The sequence below is a fragment of the Chanos chanos genome, chromosome 12 (assembly GCF_902362185.1).
Source record: "Chanos chanos chromosome 12, fChaCha1.1, whole genome shotgun sequence".
Taxonomy (NCBI): Eukaryota; Metazoa; Chordata; class Actinopteri; order Gonorynchiformes; family Chanidae; genus Chanos; species Chanos chanos.
The window spans coordinates 12,458,106-12,478,918 of NC_044506.1; the positions used below are offsets into that span (position 1 = coordinate 12,458,106).

General features: G+C 42.7%; 2 protein-coding genes across 4 annotated transcripts in view; one reads left to right on the forward strand and one right to left on the reverse strand.

The window, feature by feature from the left end:
• col9a2 (procollagen, type IX, alpha 2) overlaps positions 1–7,319 on the reverse strand; it is a 20,075-nt gene extending 12,756 nt beyond the window's left edge. The window contains exons 1-8 of one of the 3 annotated variants that reach the window (XM_030789540.1): positions 6,862–7,319; positions 4,425–4,628; positions 2,786–2,863; positions 1,723–1,758; positions 1,532–1,594; positions 982–1,035; positions 499–534; positions 147–170 (exon numbers count right to left, since the gene is read on the reverse strand). In XM_030789540.1, coding sequence (XP_030645400.1) covers positions 147–170; positions 499–534; positions 982–1,035; positions 1,532–1,594; positions 1,723–1,758; positions 2,786–2,863; positions 4,425–4,496 — 363 coding nt within the window. In that variant the 5' untranslated portion in view covers positions 4,497–4,628; positions 6,862–7,319. Of the gene's footprint in view, positions 1–146; positions 171–498; positions 535–981; positions 1,036–1,531; positions 1,595–1,722; positions 1,759–2,785; positions 2,864–4,424; positions 5,453–6,861 lie in introns of those variants that run through there. The other 2 variants (XM_030789539.1, XM_030789538.1) reach the window with 2 other exon arrangements.
• Positions 6,359–19,940, forward strand: smap2 (small ArfGAP2). The gene is made up of 10 exons (XM_030789544.1): positions 6,359–6,556; positions 13,239–13,372; positions 13,545–13,630; positions 13,792–13,870; positions 13,986–14,048; positions 14,192–14,267; positions 14,500–14,615; positions 14,892–15,063; positions 16,799–17,097; positions 17,316–19,940. Exons 1-10 carry the CDS (start codon positions 6,454–6,456, stop codon positions 17,439–17,441), a joined length of 1,254 nt encoding a protein of 417 aa, XP_030645404.1. The 5' UTR covers positions 6,359–6,453; the 3' UTR covers positions 17,442–19,940.
• Positions 19,941–20,813: the final 873 nt, after the last annotated feature.

The following is a 20,813-nucleotide window of genomic DNA, read 5'->3' on the forward strand; positions in this document are numbered from 1 at the left end:
TGTATCTGAATGCTTCACCTGTGTCCCCATAATAAAAGTAAAACCTTAACCCAGCTGGGCGGCAGTAAACTTCATGCTCTTTCTCTTTCAACTACTAGGGGGCACTGTGACTCTCTAAAGCATCCAACAGTAGCGACTATACTTACAGGAAGTCCAGGAAGCCCAGGTCCCTTCAGGAAAAACAATGAAACATGGAGTACGTTAGACAATTCAGTTGATATGTTCACCTATTACAGCAGTAACTACTTGTAATAGCTGACAATGAAAAATAAGTAAAAGAAAAAAATGAATTCGAACTAGAATTTACAAAACAAAATGTATGATATTCTGTGTTTAGAGTAATATCCCCTAAGGACACCGCTGCCTGAATAATATCGTAATTCATTTTTTACTTTTATTACATCTGGTAATATAGCATCACCTAGTGCATTTTCTTTGTAATAACATGCTTTTTAAATGTAATGTGTTTACATTTGAACAAGCTGTTGTTATACTTACAGTTGGTCCCTGTAGACCTGTGGGTCCTGGCTGACCCTGTGGAACAATAAAACAGATCCAGTTAGATTCATTTCTCTCTCGCCTCAGAAAAACTTTTAACAAAAAAAAAAAACTGCACTAAATGCATAAAACACTGACCTCTTGAGTCTGTCAATTTTACAGTGTGATTTTGTGAATAAGGCATATAATGGAGTGGTAAGTTGTGAGTGAATGATGATTCAGCATGACTCTCACTGGGGGATTGGTAGAGCCCATCTGTGAGTGAGTTACTGTTCTCAACTTTTTTTTTTCTTTTTGTATGGTTGTTTGTTTGTAATTGATCAGTGTTACATAAAGAAATTCCCCACAGAGCTTTCATCATTTGGCTGCTCTTCATATCAGCAGTGCCGGTAACGAACACATGCAGAGATACTTCTCAGTCTTCTAGGGTTGGTGAATGAACATGTGTACTAGCTGTATTCCGTTATACCACCACTTCCTTACCTTTGGTCCAGGACTACCAATAGGACCTCGTTCACCCTTTGCCCCAATCAGACCCTGTTAGGAAAAGGAAAGTAAGTATGCAAACATGGATAAAATGTGCAATCATATCAATGTTAACAAATATCTTCAAATTGTGTCTCAGAGTTCTTCAAAGGGGATGATATTTCACAGCCTAATGCAACTAACGATGCCTTAACGTGTGTTGACACTTGTAGTCAATTAGAAAAACCTGAGATTGGCATTCCACACCAGATTATCTGACAAATCCCTGTGGAATTTGAATGTTTCTTTGCATGTGACTGAGAAAGTCTGGCCAGTGAGCAGTGAAAAAGCCTTCCCTAGCTGTCTATAATCACAGGAAAACAGAGATGTGGAGGAAGCCAGAGCATGTCTATCATGAAGATATTATATTGATGGAGCTATGTTCTTGCTATGTTCGTTGTCTGTGTGGACCACATAAAAAGTTACTTTAGAATGTTAACCAAAACTCTGCAGTCTGAGCCATAATCTCTGAACTCTGTTCACTGTAGTACACTGTAAGTACACTCACATCAATCCCATCTTCTCCTGGTGGTCCATCTGGGCCTGGTTCTCCCGGTTCTCCTTTTTGCCCCTGAAATTAGAACCATGGTTACAAATGAGAGCTAAAAAGTGATTGTGTTAAGTGTATTTCCAAAAAAACAGAACAATATCTCTAAAATGTAAGCAGAAATTAGAACACTTATCATTTTCAATACTTACAGGTGGCCCAGGGGGTCCAGGAGGTCCTGTTTCCCCCTAAAGGTAAGGAGGAAGACAAAGTCAGAAAAAAGGTCTGACACCCTAGGAAAACATTCTCTTAAAGGTTAACTGTTGATAATTAAGGAACTATATATTTCCCACTTGCATATTGCTCATAGGACTATTGTTACCAATAAGCCATAAGCTGGTCAATAACTGTAAACTCCTAGAGAAGCAATAACTGACTAAACATAATACTGTACTAACTAATAATTATTCTTGAGCAGTGATCTATCATCACATTTCAGCTGCATAACTGAAGTGAGATGGGACCGATATGAAAATGACATCTAGAGCGCATAAAACTATCATGTTTTTTCAGCAACAATATTTCTTTGACAAAGTCAGTATTGATTTCATGTTTCTTACTTGAATTCAAGATGTTGAATCTCTTGCCATTGGTTCAAAAGCAGTTACGATGTCATTAGGTACAGTGTGGCTCCACCCAGGAATAAACATCACCCTCTCTGAGGTTCTATATTTATTCATCATGTCCCTGAGCTCTCATAGTTACAAGCATTGATCCAATAACAAGTTCTATTTGAAATGTCTTTTCTTGGCTCTAGATGGAGGGGAATGGCAAAGCAGAATATCAACACAGTCTGCCATATTCTAAATCATATGAGAGTGAACAGAGCTCGCAGAAAATATAAGACATTTTAGATCTTCTTCAGAGTGAATCTGGGTTCATGTTTCTATCAGATCTTTAAACCTGTGTTCTCTCTGCACATGGCAAATCTCTGAATACGTGCCCAGAGAGTGGCCCTATACTATCATGTTACCAGGATTTTAAATGTAAGCCCTCCTCCAGGATGAGAAGCAAAAAAAGAAGGAAAAAAAACATCCAAAGCCGTGGTTTGCATGTTTAACAGGACTCCATTGTAACAGTGTTTTCATTTCTAGCGCCCTCTGTTGATAAGATTTCAGTACTGCAGGAGGACACTCTGCAGGTTACACAGCGCGCACAATGACCGTCTTTGTGGCGCTCCAACCTGTGGCACAGCAGAGAGGCTCAAATACTCACATCAATGCCGTCGGCTCCAGGAGTTCCAGCGGGGCCAGGGGGACCGGGTGGGCCCGCTGTTCCACCAGGTGGACCGGTCTGAAATGAAATTCAACAAATGGAGAGGCTTAGGGCTGTTTGTTGTTTTTTGGGGCTTCTTTTGTTTTTAACCATCAAGTTTAGATGTAGTAGGGGCGTAATTTCCTTTAAGGTTGTTACAATTTCCAAAACTAATTCCATTTTTTAATTGACTCTGTACATAGAGAGTGATCAAATAAATCTTTGATTAAAAAGATCAGATGTAACATTGCACTGATTATAAGCTACTAAATGTACTTCTATGGTAAAGGGATTATCTGGCTGAAAGTTGATTGGTAATTGTCACTGTTAAACTGAAAGTCGATAAGTGATGGGACAGAAAAAGGAGACAAATATTACTTTGATATAATTGAATGACTGAAATGTCCATTTTTGTAGGACCATATCATAGTGAATTGACTGACGGAGCAGGGCTGACATCTGATACACTAGCTCACAATTCCCCAAATAAAGTGTTCAAACGTGCTCTGTATACACATTCAGACAGCTGTGTTCCTTAGATCTAAAGAATAAAACAAAAGAGTCGGGTGAGAGAGTGGATTACCGGGGGGAGGGGGTCGAGGGAGGGGTGTTTACGGACGCCTTCCCCCTCCACACCCTTTGAGACCACAGCTTGTTTTAATTAATCGATCAGGATCGTGTGACCCGTCCTGCATCGCAACTCAATATCGCATTCCCAAAATTCCTGAATATGCCTATGACACGAAGGTTTAAATTTGACGAGCTTATTTCAGAAAATGTAGAAAGTGCATCAAAGTGGTCTTTTGGAAGGTAACATGAAGATGTGATTTTGCTGAGTGTGTGCTAAGGTTGGAATTTCTCACTGCTCCATATTTGAATAGGAACCAATAGCTGAATGGAGGCCTTTGTGTGTGTGTGTGTGTGTGTGTGTGTGTGTGTGTGTGTGTGTGTGTGTGTGTGTTCTCTTCTCAACTGCTAAACCAAATTCTTTTTGACTCTGCCTACTTGTAAAGCTCATTTCTCTTTCTGTAATTGCATTTTTTTTCTTTTGTGAACACACTGTACAGAGCCACTTAGATCACAACACTAACAGTAACAAGGACTTCCATTTGGATGTCAGGGACAGGTTCGCATTCCAGAAAAGAGGAGCATTCAAAACTGGGTAAAAGGTATAAAGGTACCATTATAAAGAGTGAAAGCCTGCATTAAATTGTTATCTGTGGCATGGCCGCATGCACAGGCCCTAAGCAAAATGACCCAGATCTAAACATATCCCTGGCACAGGTTTTATCTCACAAGTTTAAATCTAACAGTATTCTCTCAAAGGATTCTGATTACCAATAACTTGCCTGACTAACTCGTTAGCCATGGTTCACATTGCTGCATTCATATTAGACTGAGACTGATATTCCTCATTAATCCAGACACGTCAATAAAAAGACGGAAAATAGAGATCCGGTTCTGAGTGTCAACAGTCCGAGTAACATTGATAAGGATGTTAATCCTTTCTCCAGCTTGTCTCTTTGCCCCCTCTGACTCCCCTTCCTAGCCAGGACCCCTAAGCCCTGAAGGACAAAACAGGAACCCCAGCTTCACTCACCACTTGAGCCAGGGCTAGACACAGCATCTGCAGAAGGACCAAGCTTTTGAGGAATATGAAGTATCCCGCCATGGCGAAGAGTCGCTCAGGGCTCCTCTCTCCTCAAAGGACAAACTCCCGGTAACTGCTCCTCTCCTCTCCTCTCCTCGCCTCTCCTCTCCTGGCCTCTGAGCCCAGGACAGAAGGGTTTTGGGGAACAGAACACTGTGTGTACGTGTGTGTGAATGGAGAGAAAAAAACTCAGGAGACTGAAAGGGGGAATGAAAGAGGTGTAACCCAGCCCTACAGCCAGCCCCTGAGACCTCAAGGAGCTCACAAAGCTCAATCCAACGAAGACCCAACAGGTCTGAAGACTTCTCAGCAGTGCAGGGGGCGGAGACTCAACCTGTCCCTACATACATGTTCATAAAGGACCAGGCCATTGACCAATTAACTACAAACAGCTGCTGTTGCATACATGTCCTCCACACTCCACTCACAAGGAATTCTAGAAAAGAAAGTGGAAAACTGGGATCATATTTAACAACAAATTACAACAAATGCTTGACTGAGACATGAAGATGAAGATAACATTTCCACTGGCTCCTCTCCCCTTTCTGTCTCTCTCTGCCTGTCTGTCTGTCTCTCTCGCTATCTCTCTATGTGGCATGCTAACACTATGGCACTACGCCATGTCCACCTGACTTTTGAGAGAATTAAGTTGACTTTAAGAGAAAGGAGGGGGGAAGGACACAGTCAGCACAATTTTTTTAAACTGTTACAGATTTGTAGCTGAGGGCGTCAATACAAAGTTTGTACCGATAATATTTCACCACGAGGTGGCACACTTTCTCAACCATAATTCAGCCATAATAAACACTCCGAACATGGGATGAACGTTTTAACGGATTATATACATGAACACTTCCATTTATAATTAACTTTGAACTGTTTCGTAACAGGTATAGTATAACTGTAGAACACTCATCCATAGAAGCTAAATAAATAAATAAACATTTTAAAAAGGCAGTGTGAACTAAACGATATTAAGAACTGTTCATAACATTATCACGAAACATTTTTTAGAATAAAAGACAATTTTTTTCAAACGGGAAAAAAAATGAAAGTGTGATGTGTGATGTGATACGGACCAGGGCTGAGTACACAGAACAGTTTTGTGTGAGTACTCTGTGCTTGTCCGGACTTAAAAATATTTGTTACCCTTAAACCACTAAGATACGTCAGAACAAAGAAGTATCATGGCATGACGCGACCTGACTAAATGCTGCTGCATAATTTAACATATGCCAGTCTACTTTTTCATAAATTATTTCTAAACAGTATATGATTTCAAGAACTGTATTGTGAATGAAGTAATTGCAAAGACCTTTCAAAGGCAGTATAGCAGAGGAAGAAGAAGAAGAAGAAGAAGAAGAAGAAGAAGAATTATCTACGACAACAAAAAGAAAAACACTTCGTTTTCGTTTTTTCACCACAATTCCCAGATATTAAAAGTAAATTCAACAAAGGACAATAACTGTTATTTTTTAAATATGCGACGAGTTTCGGTAGTAAAGGACTTTTACTTTACAAGGCAGGAGGGTAAACTTGAATATTTCCCAGTAATCGTTGACGCTTATTGTTGCTAGAATAACGGTACCGTAACGTTTATGTGCGTGTGATCCTGCAGTCGGTTGGTGGAGCATCAACGTCCAATCCTTGAACGTTACGCCTCTGATTAGCTTTAAACTGGTGTTGAATTTAGAAGGACTGTGACTGTGAAAACGAAGCATTCTTGATTTTGTATTCTTACTTTTTTTCGTTTCATTTAGGAAGGGGACCAGTTTTACATGTTTTAGCTGGCTAGCTGTACCCTCTCCCCCAGTCAGGATAAGTTAGTCCCCTCTCTCCGTTTAGTTGCGCTTAAAAAGAGGAAATAGCACTTCCTCTATTGAACTGTTTCGTCTGTTCTTCATCTGATAATAAAACAACGGTACTGTGCGGATTTTATAACATTGGAGATTGAACCAAAGAGAGGAGTTGAGATAAAATGACGGGAAAATCTGTGAAAGACATTGACAGATATCAAGCTGTCCTCACATCCCTGCTTGCTTTAGAAGAAAACAAATATTGCGCCGACTGTGAAGCCAAAGGTAAGTGCCCGTTTTATCAAATACTCTAAGTATTAGCAGTGACAAACAGGCACCATGGTCGTTATGCCTCAACCTTGTTATATCCCCAGAATAGTTATAATTCCCAGTAGACTCTCTGGTAGCTAAGCAAACGTGCTCCCTGCCCGTACCTGTGCATGATTAAACTTGAGATCTGTCAAGCCTGTGCTGTCCTTGCGCAACATCTTTGTCTAGGCGTATATTCATAATTGAACGTTTTTACCTCAATGTCATTTTACGGGAAGGATACAAATGCCGTAAAAATGCAGCTGAGTCTATTGACGCACCTTTAGGTGAATGATGTAACGAGTCCACCTTTGTAAGGAATATGAATCACGAACACGCATCGCCCACATCTGTTTGACGGCAATACTGCGAAATCATGGTTAACATGGACATAAAGCTACAGATGTTGTTCCATTAAATATCTAATAAAAATTTCATTCGAATTTCCATGCCTTTGTACTACATATTGATCTCAGCTGAGCAGTTTTTGTCAATGTACTCGTATCGTAGCTATAAAAATTCACCGTGACGCCATGAAACTAATGGTCAAACTTTAAATTACTAAAATTACTTGTAATAATTACTCAAGCTCTTAAGACAGCTAATTGGGTTTATGCTGTTTACACTAAGCTGTAAAACATGAGATCACCATTAATTGTAACCCCATGTTGCAATTAGTGCAACCCTGCAGCTGCACGTGTCCCTACATCTGTTTATCCAATCCCTAGCCGCCCTTGTCCACACACACACACACACACACACACACAGCTGGGTAGATTTTGCTTGCTCTAGAGATCTGCCCGTCAAACCCTTGACATTGGCAGACCGGACTGTTTGACCTCCACCCCACGCGGGAAGCCGCCCTGTCCTTCTCCTTGTGATGTGCTATTGGTCGGCTTTTAATCTGTTCCCACGCCTCCCTGTCTGGCCCGCTGCCCTGGCTCGGTACAATCCTCCAGAGAAGGGCAAGCTGTGGACGACGGGACTGAAGTTTGGAACACCAGGCTGGATGGCAGCCAAGCTGCCCCGTGTCCTCATAAGCCTTTTACCAATGCACACAGGGACCCTTGCTCTTAGAAGACCCATGCCAAATGTGCCTTTGTAAATAGTTGTTTAAGATAACGGTAACTACAGCAGTAGGAAAATATGGTCAGACCGTTACGTGTGCTGTTCCATTGAGTGTGACTGTGATGATCTGAATATGAATTTTTACGTGCATACATAATACACACATATACCATTGGCCTCTGGACAAAAGCAAGTTCAAGCACCGTCAAAATGTTGGTGAAAACAGGAACAGGGCTGGCAGTGGAGAGTAGATTGAGGGAAAGGGTCTATCTTTGTTCCACATGTTTGTAGAATGTGAACAATACAGAGATGCAGGATAACAGCAACAGTATCAGTTTGGCTAATTCTCCTTAGCAACGTTGAATTGAAGGAAAATGATTGTGTAGAGAAGCAATGCTTGTGTAGCAGAAGTTGCAAGGCCTTGTTGAGGTGTATGTTAATGAAACTACAGCTTTCCAACATCCACGACGAACACACATTGAAACTGATGTTACTGAGTAAAGACACAGCTTTAAATCAAATAGCGTATTGTTCACCCAGTTACATGCCTTGCTCTTCGTTTTTGGTTTTGTTTGGTTGTTTTTTTTCAACGCATGATTTGCCATGGTGACGAACCGCTGGACGACCATTGGTGAGGACCGATGCTGAAGTTGCTTTGATGAATCAGGATACTGGGCTTTGTCCTACTCTCTCCTGCTGTCTCTGAGCTTTGTGAAGTGGGACCCAAGTTGTTTATGATAGTGATACTACATCTCCACACCTCTGTTTTTAAGTGTTAGATATACTGTTACAGTGAGTCGCTCCCTCTGCTTAGCCTAAACCTGATCAGCAAGTCACACCTTGTGTGTATGTGTGGGTATGTGCGTGTGGGTGTGGGTGAGGAGCTGTCGAGCTGTGTAACAGAGATTCCTTCCAGTGTTGACTCTCTGGAAAGCACTTTTTTTTTTTGTTCAGCTCTGTTGCATTGTGAGAGTTGTAGCTGGTTCAGTTGGAAACAAATGAGGTTGACATAAAAAGGGGGCTTAACACTGAAAACTCTCTGTTCTCATATTTAATTAGTTAGGGTGTGTCCTGCTCGTAAGGATGATCTTTTTTTTTTTGGTCGATACACGTTTCACGAAGCAGAAGAGCACATATTTCACTCCAGAGAGCGAAGAAAAGACGAGTTCATTTTGTCAAGGCCGCCTGGACTGACACAGCAGATAGAACAAAGCAGGACCACAGAAATGAATCAGCATCTTTTCTCCACGACCGTGTATTTTTTTCCGTGTGTCTGTTATGTCGAAGAGTGTTTTCAATGGCATTGAACTCTCACAGTTCCCCTGTCCCAGCAGTGATATCTTTTATGAGAAGCGCCTGTTTGACGAGTAACCCCTCCAAACTCACTGACGCTCAGCTGGCTGTGATTCCACAGAGCATTCAGAAGAGACGCGTAGACAGCTAATGGAACATGTCCCTGCCCCGACGCCCACTCTCGCTGAGCCCGAGAGACCTCGCCGGTCCTGCCGCAAGAGCACATTAGGAAATCAGGACAAACCGACTTGATCAGATTTACAGCTAACGCATCCTCTCAGATCCTAATCGATGAATAACCGAATCAGTGCTGTAGTGGTTGGTGTCGTTCAATGTGGCTTTAGTCAAAGAGCTCAGTCTTTCCGATGCCTGTGTGTTTTCACTCTCTAGTGTCTCATTTTCATTACGTGTGGTTATCAGTGTTATCTGGCTGTGGAAGAAGGACGCGGAAATTGGGGGGGGCTTATTGCCGTTGACCTTTTCTGCCAGAACACCTCACCGGCGAAAGCTCATTTGCATTCTCTTGTTCCGTGGTTGCTATGGAGACCTCGCCCTGGAAGCTGAGGAACAGAGGGAGGGAATAAGAGAGACGAGCGGCAGACACTCTATCCCGTAATGCTTGTTCTCCGTCTCTCACTCAGCCCTCCCTCAGCGCTCTTTAAGTCTCAGTATGGAGACTGGCGAGTGGATCGCAGCTGGTCACTGCTGAGCACATCTCACCCGTGCACGCGTCACCGCAGTTTTCTTTACAACTGTCGTCAAGTGCTAACAGAGCTATTGTGAATTCTGAATGATTGTTTCAGCGCTTTCAGTTTGAGACAACTGCCGAGTGGAAAGAAGGCCTACGCGCATTGTCTCTGTTGGTGTATTTGTATTGGATTGATGTGCCCTGCAGTTCAGGCGTCACAGCTAATTTAAAGATGAGCACCTTACTTACTGAACACAGTGTGTTTGGCAGCTGAAACTGTTCTTTATTGACAAACTGCGGTGTTGTAAAGCAGGATATAGGCCTTATAGCCGTGGAAAGCTTATGTTTATATAGTATGTGTGGTCTTATCTCTGTTTAAAGTTCTCCTGGTGAAAAGGCCCTATCGGCTGTGTCCATCTGTTCAGCGTAGGACAGGGTTTGTAGGTTGTTTCATGTCCTCTGGGTGTTTGTAGAGTGGAGAATCCTTAGGCTATGGGGAATACAAACTAAAGGAGGGGAAGGCTTGGCAGACTTTCAGCTGGAAGAGGGAACGTTAGGATCCGTCAACCCAGTTAGAAAAAGTGGGTCTCCAGTTCATGCCTGTCTCTGGGAGACTTCCCAGGCTTTTCCCAGTACGTGCAGGGACTCTGTGACGGCTCAGTGGCTTGGCTTGTAGGATTACTCTGCTCTCGTGCCCCGCCACTCAAGGGGCTCTTCAGCCTGGTGGGATATAGGTTAATGCTAGGTAGAAACAGGTGTGTGTGTGTCTGGTGGAGGTGGGATTCTCATCCTCGTTAGATCTAGGCTAAAGGGCAACGTGTGTGTATTGTAGAAGTGAAACTGGCTTGTAGACAACAGCAAGACTGACCAAACCTCTTCGTTTAGAGTGTCAACGAAAAGACAGCCTTCATGGTTTTTAAAGCAAAACAGTGAAATGAGCTGTCACTCATAGTTCATGCCTGAACTCAGATGAACCCGTGTGCTGTTTTACATATGGTAGTCTTATTTTGCCAAAGGGTCATTTCTCTTTAAGAAGACGTGCAGCGTCTGTATTTGTGTTTGTATCTGTTTTTGCCCATTAGTGTATGATTCAGTCTCTCTACACACCATGTAAACATCGTGTATGAGGGTTAGTGTTTGTTCAGTACACATCCTTACAGCAAAGCAGCACACTGTGGGGAGGGGGGGGGGGGGAGGCAACCAAAGTCCATGCCGCCCACTTCACTGACTACTGACTATCCCCTACTCCTCTGTCTCTTTCATGTTCTTTTTTTTTGGTCATTGGCCTGTATCTCTGTGGTATTACAGTTGTGTAGTGAAGTTGTAGTACGGTCGATGTGGAAATTGTTGAACACTGGAACACCACTGTGGTGCTGACTGGCTGCGTCACAACATTGCCTCCTATCATCATTAATCACAGAACGGCACCGAACGGCAGTATATCACCGACTGCACCAACGGTTACAACTGCTCTAAAGCCCTGCGAATTCCCACCGAGAGGCCGTAAACAGGTCTTGTGCCACAGAAAAGAGGAAGTTGTTCTGTCTTATTACTCAACGCAACAAGAAATGTGCCAAGAGAAAGATTCTTTCCTTTGGCAGCTACACAACTGAAACATGTCGCAGCGAAACGAGGGCCTCAACCACGAGATATGTGTTGGTGAAAGAGCCTGAAGTGTTTTGTTTGTGCTTCTTCTTTAAGGCCATCACTTTCCTCATGGCAGTTTATCAGCTGCTCACGTGTTATGGACGTGATAACTCACAAGCTCAGTTCCTGTAGCCTGACAGAGTGTGTGTCCACCTCCCAGCAAGCACTGCTTCACACACCACAAATCTCCAGCCAACATCCCGCTCTAATACCACACAAGCTGATTACACAGGACCACACGGGCAACGGAGGGACAGAGACAGTGACTCAGAGACACAGAGAGAGAGAGAGAGAGGAAGAGAGAGAGAGAGAGAGAGAGAAAGAGTTGGATGAGATAAATAAAAAGGGATGGAGGAAGCCCTCAGAAAAGGATTCTGGATGGTGCGACCCCGGGCTGTTCTCTGTGCCCCATCGGGGATATCACTTTCTTTTGGCTCAGAGCCCTTTGGCTCCTGTAGCTTGATCCAAGTATGATCACGAGCACAAGTCAGGCATGCACTGAAGCCCTGCTCCTCTGTTCACAGCTCAGTGAGCTTTGCTCAGGACTCCAGCTATAATTAGCTTCACAGCTAACCTAGTGTCACCACTTAGGTACACAATAATTGGTCAGAATCCAGTTCTTGTCAAAGTATTCTCTGTGCAAGGTACATGGTTGAGTTGTCGCTGTCAAGAGAATGGCGAAACTCTTTGTGTTCATTCGTTTGGAGTTCACAGCGCTGCGCTCCCATTTAGCTTCATTGTTTACTCGTGAGATGGTTCGTAAACACTATCAAAAGTGCTTTGTGTGAGCACAGTGATAGGCAGGCCTAATACGCCCGTGAAAAGCAACCAATTGGAGGACATTGTTGTCAAAACAATCCTTTGTGACATCACACACATCATGAGACCAGGCACTGTTGGCGCAGTGTGCACTCATAGCAAATAGGGACCAACCCATGTGTTCTTGCTGCCATCCAATGGCCAGTCACCTCAGTGGCTCATCAGAATCAAGGAGCTCCTCAAATCTGTCTGAGAAAAACAAGGAACGAGTCCAGCTTCTGTATTCTCTTTGAAGATCTCTCTTGCCTCTGACGAGGACACTTGCATCATTTTGTTGGGGGAGTTTAAAAAAAAAGAAGAAGAAGAAGAAGAAGAAGTGAGAGAAAATAAATGGACAGAAATATCACATTCCTCCCTCGAGCTGAAAATGCACTCAGACTCAGACTCAGAAACACGTGTTCTGCTGTCGCACAAACATACGCACATATACACACTCACCCCCACACACACACATACACACACGCATACATACACACACAAAGCTGCAATGATGATAACATTTTGTGACATTTCTCTGGTATTTTGTGGTGAAGCATTCTGCCAAGACTGACCTCTCTCTGTCGCTGTTATGGGGATGACTAGTTCTCCCAGCATGATTCTAATAGACTGTCATATAGTTGCCTTATGTAGGGGAAGGTGAGAGAGTGGGAATGCAGACAGAGGTATGGTGGGTGTAGTTATATCTGTATGGTTCCTTGTGTAGATGTGAGCAGTCAAAGCGGATTAGCCTGCGTGGTGGGTTTACTGTTTGTTTTTCTCCTCAGCAGCAGAACATTGACCCAGGAGGAACATTGTAAATATCAGTCTTCTCCAGCTGTGGCTGACTCAGAGCCAGATGCAAGGCTTCCTCCCTCCCTTTCTCTCTCTCTCTCGCTCTCTCTCATCCACCTCTCTCATCTCTCTGTCCTCTGTCTTCCTGTCTGGCTTTTCCTGTGCTCTCTGTATGTCTGCGGTTCGATCAATAGTTTGCAATGTAAGAGACATGAAGCTCAGTGTCTTTGATGATTCACTGAAGCCCTTTTATGGATTAGACAGTTATGTGCTCAACAGAAGAATCAAACTGGCTTGTTTCATATTCTCTCTCTCTCTCTCTCTCTCTCTCTCTCTCTCTCTCTCTCTGTCCACTTCTTTCTTCCTGCTCAGGTCCTAGATGGGCATCCTGGAATCTTGGAATCTTCATCTGCATCCGATGTGCTGGCATCCACCGGAATCTTGGTGTTCACATATCCAGGGTCAAATCTGTAAACTTGGACCAGTGGACCCAGGAACAAATTCAGGTCTGATGTCAAATGTGTGACAGAGATACATAAAACGAAGTTTGAGGCAGTCTCTAAAGAACAGGGTTTTTTTTTTTTTCCGTTTGTTTGTTTTCATCTTTGCCTTTACTGTAAGAGGGTTCTATATGTGGACTGTGCAGGTGTTGATGTGTGTTGTTTTGTCTCTGAGCAGTGTGTACAGGAAATGGGTAATGCTAAGGCCAAACGGTTGTACGAGGCCTTTTTACCAGAGTGCTTCCAGCGACCAGAGACTGATCAGTATCCTTTGGGCTGTCTGTCTGTCTGTCTGCCTGTGCACATGGTCATGCAATTCCAGGTGGAAGTTCTCCAGATTGTGTCGTATATTCACATGGAACAGTAGGAAAGTGTGTCATCTGCATGTTTGAGAATGTAGGTTTGTCCTTAACACTCTTTTACAGAGCAGCAGAAGTATTTATTCGGGACAAATATGAGAAAAAGAAATACATGGACAAGTGTATTGACATCCAAGCCTTCAGGGTGAGTGTACGGATCACTGAATCAGGGATGAAAGCCCAGCAATTTATGGCTCAGAGTTACAATTTGACTCACGGGAAGTATCTCCAGTAAACTCTGTCTTCCTTTCACTTCACAGAAAGAGAAAAACAGTGATGCAGTCACAAAAGAAGCACCTGTTGTTTTTGAAAAGATGAAGCCGGTGAGTCATCACAGATTATCCGTCGGATTTTTCGTTCCTTTTTTTTGTCCCTGAAGACGCAATGTATCAAGTGCTCTTACCCGATTAGACTGATAAAAATAAAGCACTTGGCATTTAAATGTTTTATTTTTTTATTTTTTTAGAAGAAAGACGACTTACAGCAGTTGAAGAACACCACACCCAAACAGTCGCAGTCTGTGAATGACCTGTTAGGCCTCGGTAAGGTTCCGCTCTCTCTGTGATTCTGTATAACACAGAGCTACAATCTCTCTCATAGAAATGACCTCCACTCACCTATACTGCTCTTGTCCTGGCTGTAGCTGTCTGACTGTGTAAACTAAAGAGGCCCTTATTTCAAATACACCTTCTGATCTCAATGCTTTTTTCATTCACATTCAAACTCAAACTGTATCAGTTTGTGTGGGACTCATTCATGCCTGGTTTGTACCAGATGCTCCGGCCCCCCGTGCAGCCGTATCTAAGGGCGGACCCAGCCCTGAGCTGACCCCTGCTCTGGACCTCTTCAGCTCTCTGCCTGCTGCCAGCTCCAGCTCTGCCAAGAGCACGGTAATCATCCCACACTCACAGCCGAGACCCGCAACTTTTTATAAGAGTGTCTGTTCAGGTCCAGGATCAGTGTGTGCCCTGATCTAATGGAACAAAAACGACACCGGATACGGTCTGGTAACCGCGAGACGTTAGATTAGAAATAAAATGATTTATGCTCTGCGTCAGCTGATCTCCTGTTTTTTTTTCGTTAGAGAGGTGAAACGTGTAAAGCTTTTTTATAATGGGGGGAAAAAAAGGTTTGTTTGAGCTGTGTGCCTGTGTTGTCTGCTGCAGCCCGGCTCTGGGTCCATGCCTACGGGTCGTGTGGCAGCATCAGTACCAGAGAACCTTAGTCTGTTTCTGGACCCAGCGCCAAAGCCCGAGGAAAGCGGGAAGAAAATGTCCAAAGACTCCATTCTCTCTCTCTACAGCAGCGTCACGCCCCAAGCTAACATGGCCGCACATGGTGAGTGGCTTCATCCAAGGATTCAGACACTACAGTTAAATATCCAGTTGTAAAAGTCTGTTGACATTCTCTTTTATTACTACATGTTAATATTGGTAGGCGATATCCCCTGATCTGTATCAACTAGAGGTGTAATGCTTCACCTTATTCACCGTTTTGTTTGTGCCTCAATTTTGTTCGGTGTCACGGTTTGGCTTGAAAGAAAATTGAACTCAGAGGTGACGTTTTTCTTTCCTTGTAATACAAAAGTACAAATCTAACACAAAACAACAAATTTCATACAAACAGTAAGAAAGCTCTTCAAAAATTAGAATGGGAGAAAACTACACCTCAGTCCCTTTTATTTTAAGGTTCCTCCTTGAGAAAAGGAGCGTTATGAAACTAAACAGTACTTATAAGGCTGTTCTTGTAAGGACTGCAGTGGAGCTTGACCCAAATGCAAGACACGGGCAAAAATGATTTAACAAAACAGGAGGACTTTAAAGGCTAATAAACAGGTTCGAACGGGAACCAAGACCGGGGAACCAAAAGGTTTAGTCAAACGGCGTGAATCCAAACGCGAACGACGATAGACGACGGACAGGTTAAACACAAGGGCTTAAATACACAAGGAGAACCAAACAGGGGGAACGTGTTTGGTTAAAATTAACAGAGGTGAAACCAGGTTAATGAATAAGATAAACAGAATGAGGTGAGGGGCAGAGACACAAGAAACAACAGGAGAGCACAAGACGTGTCAAAACAAAAGTCCAGAACGTGGTGCGGACAGTTCTTCATGACTGTGAGGAAATCTAAACTTCAGTCTTTTAAGCCTATTCATCTGGATTCTAGAAAACGACTGTGAGATTTCCATGGTCAGAAATGTCAGCAAAAAGGGAATACTGCCACACTTGCAGCTGAAATGAGGAAGGAGGCTCCTAGGTTTGGGAACTCTCACTTTGAGCTTGACATTTCAGCAGAAAAAAAAACACATGACTAATGAAAAATGATGACTGACTGATCTGATCTTTTTCAGATCAATGTGTGATGACATCTATACTTGGAAAAACAAGCTCCCACTAAGAGAAGCCTAGGAATTAGATCTGCCTTATTCATTTATGTGGATTCATATATTCCATTTTAACTCATTGATTTATTATGTATGTTATCAGAAATGATATATTATTTATGATAATATATTTTTTGTATTATTTAAAATGGTTACTCGGTCAACATTGTAATTAAAGCTGTTGTAATCATCTGCTTAGTGACTGCGTGATAACCACAGTGCATAGTTTCTCACAGTGATTAATGAAAAGAAAAGGAAAAGGCTCGCCAGCTTAAAATTATGTTTAACTTTTTCTTAACTTTTTAACTTAATAATCAAGAGCACAAACAGCATGAAATTTTCTCCTTCACTAGAGCTGTCTGTATCTCGTAGGATTTGGCCTCACATTAAAAAAAGAAAGAAAGAAAAACCGAGAGCTGAGTTAAAAAACAAACAAAAAAAACTGTTCACTGTACATGTAGCATGAACTGAACAAAGGACTACAGGACCAGTTTCCAGTCTCAATACAAAACCATTACACCCCTAATATCAACTGATCATAGGACAATTTGGATGGGTGCATCTTTGAAGCATTCTTTGATTTGTGTGACATAGTTCTCTGTGTCTGTACATATGTTTGCATGAACTTACCTGTGTGTGTGTGTGTGTGTGTGTGTGTTTGTCCGTGTGTGTGTGTCTTTGCCTCAGCTGGGATGTACATGGGCCAGGCTCAGATGGGATATGGCACCGCAGCAGGATACGGCCAGTACCAAGCGCTGGCTGCCCAGGGGGGGATGATGGGCACAATGATGGCCCCACAGATGGGTATGATGGGACAGCCAGGCGTCATGGCCCAACCGGGCATGGCTGCCCCCACTCCTTACATGGCAGGAGTGCAGGGGGGCATGATGGGAGTGCAGAATGGCATGATGGGAGGTGTGGCAGGACTGCCTCAGCAGGCATATGGAGTGCCGCAGTCTCAGCAGCTACAGTGGAACATAGCTCAGGTAAAAGAACTGAGATAACCCTTGCTGAAGGAGCAATGTTAAATCAGTTCATACCTCAGTACAGTCTGAACTCCTCTGGGTCACACAATAGCTGATTTATTGGGGCATTGCAAAGCAGAAATAAATGTTACTGCCCTAAAACAAGCATTTGTGCCAGAAGGATTTTAGCCTCTAGTCTAATACTGACACCCTCTCTCTCTCTCTCTTTTACCCCTCAGATGACCCAGCATATGGCAGGCATGAATTTTTACGGTGCCAACAGCATGATGGGATACAGTCAGCCCATGGGTGGGGCAGCAACTCCTGGCTCCAGTCAAATGCTTGGGTCACATGTATGGAAGTGATTCCACAGAGAAAGAGAGAGAGAGAGAGAGAGGAACGGCTTGAGCTTTGGAGAGTGCATACGGACTAATAAACAGAGAGAGCAGAGAAGAGTTTGTATTTTCTCTTCATTAGACATTTTAGAGACTTTGGTGGGAACCTGGCGGAGGGGGTCGACGTTATATTTGGAAAAAAAAAACTGAGGGGAAAAACATTTGGATCTCCTCCATTTTCATAGCCATTGTCATATGCTTGCCTTCAGACACTGATATCATACATACACGCACGCACGCACACGCACACGCACATGCGCATTACACACACACACCCTCGTGTACACAGGGCTTTAAGGTCACAGCAGAGAGAAACTATCAGTTTGGGACCTATCACATAACTACATACCTCACTTTTGGACTGTACCCTACCTGCTGCTCTGGACCTGTCTGCTTTCTTTACCTCCCACCCCCACTGTCTTCACTCTCAAATTACCCGAAAAGGTCAAAGGTACTAGTGTTGCATGTCTATGCTTTTGCCCCTTTGTGTGATTTGTGGTAATGCACTTTTCTCTCCAAGCTCATCAACAAGCAGACATTTATAAATCCTTCATCACTGAGGCATTATGTCTAATAACCCATGTTATGATTCTGTATACTCATGTTATTACTGTTAGTTCCCCCTGCATAAGAAGTAAATAAACATGTTCAAACATAAGATTAATCATCATTAATCTATAAGGCCCTTTTTTATGAGGTGGTAGTTAATTTACATGTATACATGTAGTTCTCTGCCCTCCACATGACGCGTTATGAAGCGTTGAGGAATTATAAATGCCTGCTTAATTGAAGTGTTAAAATTGCCCTGAACATTTTGAATGTCCGTTACCTTGTCAGAGAACTGTTGCGGTTGGATTCTTACGGTCCAGTGGCTGAAGTCACTGTTTGTCTCTGTGTGGTGTAATACAGGGTACAGCTGCCGGTCATGTGTTCTCATCCTCAGAGTCTGGGTCTCTCACAGTCTCTCAACTCAGGAGTCTGTAAAGATGCAGCCCATCTGGAGCTGTCTCCTCTCTTTTTAAAGCTCACATTGAAACATCTCTAAAGAGCCAAAGATATGACGTACCTGACCTAGAATGATACATTTAACATCAATGTACATGCTCCTGCAAAAAAAAAACAAATATATATATCTGATCATTTTTGTATGTTATACTAATGAATGTTTCCTAATGAAAATGGCATGGATGTATCAAAACTGTAAGTGAGTGTAAGTCTAACTCTTACTACCTTTGTGGATTGTATCTGCTGTGAGCTGCTTTGTTTTTCTAATCACTCAGCAGTGGTTCTTTAAGGCTGCTGTTCCAGGTCAGGGGTCCCAGTGGCTTTCGTATCAACCAGTCACTGTGGTCTGATTGAAAAGCGCACACACCTGTTTCCCAGGTTATGGAAAAACAAAACAAAAAAAACAGCCTCTAATTATGAGGCGAGGGCAAAAACCACAGGATTCCCAACATCCAGAAACCCTGAAGAACCCTGATGTGCAATTCACAGTGAAATGCTCAACTGTCGTGAGGACTGTCGCTGATAAGTGTCAGATGAACTGTTTGGGGGGGGCAGGGTTATTACAGTTTTAACAGAGTTTTGTGTAGTAATTTTTACACACATCTGTTCAGGACCATCTTTCCATCTCTGTGGACTGAGACCAAATGAATGTCTCTTTTTAATGCTCTGCTTTTTGTCACAGATCTCTGTACAAATGTCAGTTGACCCACTGAATGTTTTTTTTTGTTTGTTTTTGTTGTTGTTTTGTTTTTTTCGAGCAGACAGGGTTACATCACATTCGCTGCCTATTTAGGTTATCACAAACAGGAATTAATCTTAGCCACAGGAACAGAGCGGGTGAAGGGGCTCTCCTTAGCTGACATTTCAGCCTAATTTAGTGACGAATGAAAGCAGCCTGTACTGTTCTTCATTAGGTCACATAACCATTCAACTCACTGCATGCTTTTCAAATGGTAGTCATAGAGACACTTTTAATATACTCTTTGATTTCTCACTGCAAGGTAAACTAGAGGTGTGTAAGATTGGGTAAAGAGCAGAACAGGCCCGGCTACCATAAAAGGACAGCCCTCCTGATTTATCCGCTCTGCAGTGTTTTATGAACCGTCGCGTCCAGACACTGAGAACTAATACTGATCATCAGATTTAGAGCTGCATGCACTTCTTTTATGTCATCAGTTCTCTCATGTGAAAGGGCTCAAATCAGCCCCTCTGTGGAGTAGTTATCTCAGTCTTGGTGTGTCTGTCCCCTGGTGCTGAATGAAGGTCAAATCAGTGGGAGGTGTCCTCACTGTCGAGGATTATGTGGTAATGAATAGATCTGATCGTTTCCATGTATCCTCAAACATTCACAGAATGGGTTAGTGTTTATACACTTCTGTAATTTTTATCTTGTATAATCAGTATCGTTCTAAAGACTCACTGCTACTGTTTCAGGCTTGGCATGTTTTGATTTTGTGTGTGTGTGTGTGTGTGTGTCGTCCCCCCCCCCCCCCAATCCTCTTTCATGGGGCAAATGACAAGCTGTACTCAGATACCACTCCTGCTGTGACCTGTGGAATTACGCTGCTCTTCTCTGTGCTACCATTTTATTTCGTTCATGTAGCCTTGATCTTTTCTTCTTCAGATTATTATTATTATTATTATTATTATTATTATTGATTGCACTTTAATGGTATGAATGAGTGACATTGGGGATTCTCAGAGGAACTGATCTGATGACATTCCATTTTGACTGGAGACTGTACAGTAGGGATGCACTGTGGTTGTCTACTGTCCAGTAGTCTGTTGACTAGGTTGATGTTCGAGTTGGTACTTGAGTGAAATTAGGGCTGACTCTTAGAGACTTCTTACCTGTCCGTCTTTCACTTATTCCCTGGCAGTTATCTGTACCTCTTTAATCTTAGATTTCAGAGTCTAAGAACATCATAATGGAGAGATTACTTTATATTTTGTCTCTGATATGTACTTCCACAAAGCAATACTGGAAGGACAACATGGTAATTTATGAGTAAGAACGTCCTCAGCCGGGAAAAAAAATAAACAAAATCTTTTTGTTTGTTATTTGGGACTTTATTTGAAAAGTTTATTGAGGGGTTTTTTTTTGGTTGTTGTTTTTTTTTGCATTTCATATATCAAAGCAATGAACGTGTAGAAAAGCAATGTATTTTAGCGCTGGTCTCTATCTGTAAAGGTAACTCGCAACTGATTTAAATAGCAGAGTCTGTACATCATATAAATGTGCAGTATCTCTACAGCACATCTCGATGTAGAACAACTTGAATGTTATTTTAAAATGGGATGAAATCCAGTTTTCTTGTGTCCATTGAGGAGCTATTG